The following is a 5,881-nucleotide window of genomic DNA, read 5'->3' on the forward strand; positions in this document are numbered from 1 at the left end:
CAAGCAATTATTTCTAAACAAATAATAAAAGCTTCAACAGATAAAAATATCAATGTTTTCAAAAGTGAGCGATTTATAAATCCAACTCCATCATTTCACAACATAATGAGCCAATTTCATTATTTCCAACTTAATTCCGCAAGTCCACAAATTTCCCCAAATTAATTATACCAATTAATTTATTCAACCAAATTAGGATTTTCTACCCCATTTCTCAATATTGACCCAATGGTCTAAATATCAACAACCAACATCAATAACACCATTTGAAACCTAAAATACATATTGTGAGCCCAAAATCACAAAATCCTCTTTAACACATTTTGAAACCCTAAGTTCCAAAATTTTTCAAATTAAACACTTTATCAAAACAACTAAAAATCTAGGTCAAAGACCATAAGAGTGTGTAGGAACCCCTACCTCAAAGATGAGACCCAAAGAAGAAGATGGTGAAAACGAAGTTGCTCCAAACCACGAGTTCCTCGGATCAAAAGATAGCCCTCGACGATCAACAACCTTTTTGTAAAGACCAAAGGTGAGGAAAACACCCTAGCTAGATCAATATCTAGAGAGAAGGCAAGGTTTTAGAGAGAAAGGCTCTCAAATGGCCTTTTCCGAAAAGTAAGAGAGAGAAAGGGTGAGAAAAAGTGATTTAAAACTGCCCCACAGTCAACTGATATACAACATTCCCGCTCGAGCGGAAAACACAACGCTCGAGCGTCAAGAACAAAAACTAGGTCCGCTCGAGGGCAAAAAGGCCCGCTCGAGCGCCAAGACACAAGAATAAAGTAAATCCGCTCGAGCGCGAAAACCAGTCCACTCGAGCGTAGATTTCCCCCTCCCAGAACTTGCACCCAAAGGTACTACCCGCTCGAGCGCCAAAGTACCCGCTCGAGCGCAAAGAAACCCGCTCGAGCATGAAAAACACACCTGCAGAAGTTTTGCAGGGACACGAAAAACTGGGAGTGTGCAATCTCCGCTCGAGCGCAAGAAGACCCGCTCGAGCGGACCTCCTAAAATCTGGGCAACAAAGAATTGAAACCAAAGCCAAACCAACCTGTAACAACTCTGCCCAATACATCCTAAAACTCAATCAAGTGGAATTAAAGGATGACAACAAGGTGTACCACTACCAACATCACGGAACCGAGTCCGAAATACAACAAAACAGTAAAGGGACAACCGGGATCGCTATATTTTTATTTTTGCTTCCAATTCAAAAGGTTGGCAAAAATCTAATTAAATTAGATTCCAAGATTTTTATTCAACCAATTTCAGTGAGGTTCATTTTAATTTCAGTCTCTGCTAAAACATGTATTATTTAAATTTTATAGAAAAACAAAAATACTTGTTTCTCAAAAACATTATATACAATATTAACAAACATACAACAAAATGAGGAAAAATTCAAGAGAAACATTAAACAGAACTCACCAGCTTTTATCATATTCCTACAGCGTCAAGAAGCTCCAAGTGTTGAGACACAGAAACCAATGTGGCGCCACTAGCAGCGACTGTTGGGACTCTGATACCAGGGAATGTAGAATCACCGCAGCAGTAAAGCTGTGGGATCGGAGTTGAATGTCCGGGAAAAGTGCCTTTACTGGCTTGTATAGCTGGCCCATAAGTTCCAACCAACTTCACTTCACACTTGTCGCAATCAAAACCTGGACCAACAGCACGCTACATGGCCCTCCACCGGGCCTGGATTGGTAAGGAATGATAAGAACTGCTTTAATAGGAAAAATAATTATCTTGTTTCATTCACTAAATATAGATTATCCGGAAATAATCTGATGGCACATGAGCATTTGAGAATTTCAAAGAATAAAAGAGAACAATTAGGAATATTAGCAAGGAAGCTAATAGGGAACTCAAAAATTAAGTCGACAACATTCCGTGAATACACAGAAATATGAACTTTTGACTCCAAAATTATATGCAATTTTGACCATTTTTTGTAGAAAACTAAAAGACATGATGGTTCAAATATTGTCACATCATACATGGTAAAATCAAGTTGCTTCAATTATTGGAAAAATTATGTACACCTTGAGACTTTCTTAAGAAGTTCCACCATAGGTAAAAATCAAAAGAATGCCAAAACTTATGAAGGTTGTACACAATGCACAAGGCTCCCGCTTACAATAGGTTTTGGAAGAGATAGTAAGTAGGCTTCTTTCCCTCCACATTTTTGTGGAGAGGCTGATTCACGTGACTCAACCCCACGCCATAGCACATGGAGCTGATAATAGTCGTCATCGCTCTAGGTCACAACCTACAATGCCAAAATTTATGCATACCATATATATTGTTCTTAAATTTGACAATTAACTAGAAAACATTGGGTCTAATTGAACAAATCAAGCTTTAAGATGCAAATAAAAACCTAATCAGCAAAAAAAAAACATGTAAAACTCCCTCAACCTTTATACCATAATAAAATTCTAAATGGAGGGTAGGCAAGAGAAGCCTGCGCCTTGGGCCACTAAATTTGGGCTAAAATTAGGAGCCCCTAAATATAATTTTGTGTTTTAGATATTAAAAAAAAAAAAAGAAAAAGCCCAAATACTATAGGCCCAATTGAACATGAGGCCCAAAAAAAAGCAACAAGACTACATTTTTTTTTTTAAGTATTTGTAATGATTGTTTCCTATCTTAATACATGAAAGTAAATTTTTATTTATAATTTTAATCATTATATGTGCAAGAAATTTTTTTTTTGGCTACAAACAAATAAAAAATTGTAACTTATCGTTTTATCCATAATTTTTTTTTTCAATGTAAGAAGGCCCCATTTCTGAAGTGTTGCCTTGGGCTCCCTAAATCTCAGGGCTGGCCCGGGCTGAACTAGCTCTATTATTCCTTTTGATAATGTTGAATTTCACGGCTTTCAATTAGTGCATTTTTCATGAATGACAACATAAGAAAAGTCAATGACAAAAGTTGCCAGTAAGCATACCTCAGATCTTTTAGCTTTGAGTTGTTTGTATTCAGCACTTTCACGATCAAGTCCTTCCCAGAGTCCAAACAGTTCGGTTCCTGGCATATAGGCATGTAACACATGTTTCCTAGGGGGTACAAGATCTGGAATAAGCACACTGGGTATAGATATCAAAACAACATTTTGATTAGCATTGACTCCTCACTCACCATCCAAAGCAGATGCAGATGAAGCCTAGTTAAAAGATTACCAACATTGAGAAAAAGTCGTCATGCCACAGATGTTAACAATTGAAGAGAGCACAAAGCTAACATTATGTAACATATCCCACAGAATAGGCAACAATCTATTTAATTTGTTTATGTAACAGTAATTTCTTAGCATTAACACTTTGTGATTCAGTTTCTCCAAATGGTGATTCAATTCTACTATTTTTCAGCTCATCTCACCGATATTAGAAAAAAAAGCAAGGTACAGAATGTATCGTCAAATATTCAAATAATTCCACAAAATCTAGTTTCATTCAAGTAATGGCTTCTAACCATTTGAAAGGATCTTCTGATCAATCCAGAGATCATTTGGATTCCATTTGTAATGAGGATTCAGGACATCACACATTGATCAATCAAACAAAGATTCAACAACTAAAAGAAATAGCGATTCTTTGGGATATATGATGATATGCAACCGTTAGGTGTGAAATAGTGCACTGGATTATCAGCTTTCAACATTAATTGTGCAAATTGAATAAATCATATCATATATATAATAAATTTGCAAAGTTGATAGCAAAAGTAATCTAGGTTACAGGAAACCTTATGTTGACTACAAATATAGAGCAAACCAAACCCAAGAAGCCCATGAAATGAGCAGACATGGAATTTAGGATATTGCACAGGACAAGGATAGAGGCAATAGAAAAATATATCACTAGCACATGATTCATGAGAAATTTATGACAGCAGCAGCAACAACACAACAACAATAAGATTAGATAATTTTGTTCAAGTTGGTTTATGTTAGACGACCCAGTGACAGTAAAATGCTTGATCTCTCACATCCTTCCCCAAGACCTTACTGTGAGAAACTTGAACCCAAAGGATAATAGGACTTGAACTTAGATTTGTCTAACATGATATCAAGGCTTTGATCCTATAAGGTATTAGATTATCTGGAAAGACTCGAACCCGAGACCTAATAGGATCAAAGCTACCCAAAAAAGTTAAAGCTATTTAGGATTTGGGCCAAACAACACATATCAAGCCATTGTACCCTCCCTCACACGAGACCCCTTTCTCATATGTCAACAAACAGATGAACCAAACAGGTTGCAAATGTACTAACATGCAAACAAGGTGCAAGCAGTAAAAATATAATAGATGCAAAGCGAAAAGCATAATGGTGGAAAAAATAAACACACAGAGACTTGAAACCAAGTCCTACCAAAACTAATGCTTTGATGCTATGTTAGACAATCATCTCCCCTAAATGCTCAAGTTTAACCACTTGTCCGCTGAATAGAGATCAACATGGTTCATGTTGAACATGGACATGAAAAATACTTTCTAAGGTAGTGAAATAAGACTTGGTGGCCTACATAACAGAAACTAACCCACAAACAGTGCAATGGCCAAACATAACTTTTGCATCTGATATTGAATAATTGGGAAAAAAAAAAATTGCTGACATGAGAATATGTACAAAATAAATCTGCCATGGATGTAGAACATCCTCAGATCTAGAACTCATAATGGATTTCGTAAAGAAACACCTCACTTAGTGAACAAAAAGCTTCTTTCCCCCTCCCCCCTAATAATGATAAGCAAGGCTGGTTGCTACAATCACTCACCTCTGCATCAAAACCCAAATGAAGATGCATAAATGATTCACATTGAGGGGTCATTTTCATCCCATCCTGGTATGACTTTGGAATGACTTCCTTAGGTAATATATCCAATTTGTCCCGCATAGAGGCGTTACTAACAACAGCCTTCTTAGCTCATACAAACTGCAGCAAATATTTATTTTTATCAATTAATGAATAAGAAAGAAACATAATTCAATCTGAATGAGAAATTCTGTATTTTTGTCACTTAAATCATTTACTCACTTGACCACTCTTAGCTTTACTCCCACAGCTTGACCATTTTCAACAACAATATTTTCCACATGACTCTTGAAAGAGATCTGTCCACCAAATTTCTGTAGTCCACGGACAAGAGCATCAACTGCCCCAGTTCCATGAATGGGATACTCCAGACAGCAACCTGGCTTGTACCATTCTGCAAACATGTATACCTGAAAAGATTGAAGCACAAAATTATTATGTTATCAATAAAATATGCAGCACAAGCATACCTATATTTCATAATCATACCACAGTTCAAACAAAATCAAGAAAGCATACCATTAGATTTCAACCCTGCAAGCAAGAAAGCCAGAAGATCTATCCAATTTCGCATAAAAGGCTCTTTCAGCTCGAATGAGTCAACTATTTCTGAGAAGGGTCTAAGAGGCTTCATAGCATTAAGGGCTCCCTGAGGTCCCATTTGGGCAAAGGATTTCAAGAGAGAGGGGGCATATCTATTTGCAGCAGTGGATAGAACACCCCAATCACCTCGAATAAATAAAGGTGGCAGAGCCATTGCAGCTGCAGACATTGGCAGTATAGCATCCTGTACAGAAATGCATTTTATATTCTTGATAAGAGCAATAATAGGGAATCAAGAAGGCAACTTTTGCAAAATCACGTATTCAGGATATTTGGCAATCTGTTAATCATTTTTATGTGATTTGGCATTGAGCTTTTAGCTTGATATATTGGACAACCTCAAATACAAGGGAAGTAAAATTTTTGGCTTATTCTCAATTTTGAAAAGAAAATGATAGCAAAGATTTTCCTTTTCTACTTTATTTAAAAAAAATTAAAAACATAGC

General features: G+C 36.6%; 1 protein-coding gene across 1 annotated transcript; it reads right to left on the bottom strand.

Moving 5' to 3' along the window:
- Nucleotides 1–1,443: 1,443 nt before the first annotated feature.
- Nucleotides 1,444–5,604, bottom strand: LOC114288943 (prolycopene isomerase, chloroplastic). The gene is made up of 6 exons (XM_082909857.1): nt 5,352–5,604; nt 5,055–5,226; nt 4,794–4,923; nt 3,154–3,178; nt 2,963–3,087; nt 1,444–1,638 (listed from the first exon to the last, which is right to left on the bottom strand). The coding sequence occupies exons 1-6, from the start codon at nt 5,602–5,604 to the stop codon at nt 1,444–1,446; spliced, it is 900 nt and encodes a 299-aa protein (XP_082765983.1).
- Between the last annotated feature and the right edge of the window lie 277 nt (nt 5,605–5,881).

This window comes from Camellia sinensis, chromosome 2 (assembly GCF_055761805.1).
Source record: "Camellia sinensis isolate YWXY chromosome 2, ASM5576180v1, whole genome shotgun sequence".
Classification (NCBI taxonomy): Eukaryota; Viridiplantae; Streptophyta; class Magnoliopsida; order Ericales; family Theaceae; genus Camellia; species Camellia sinensis.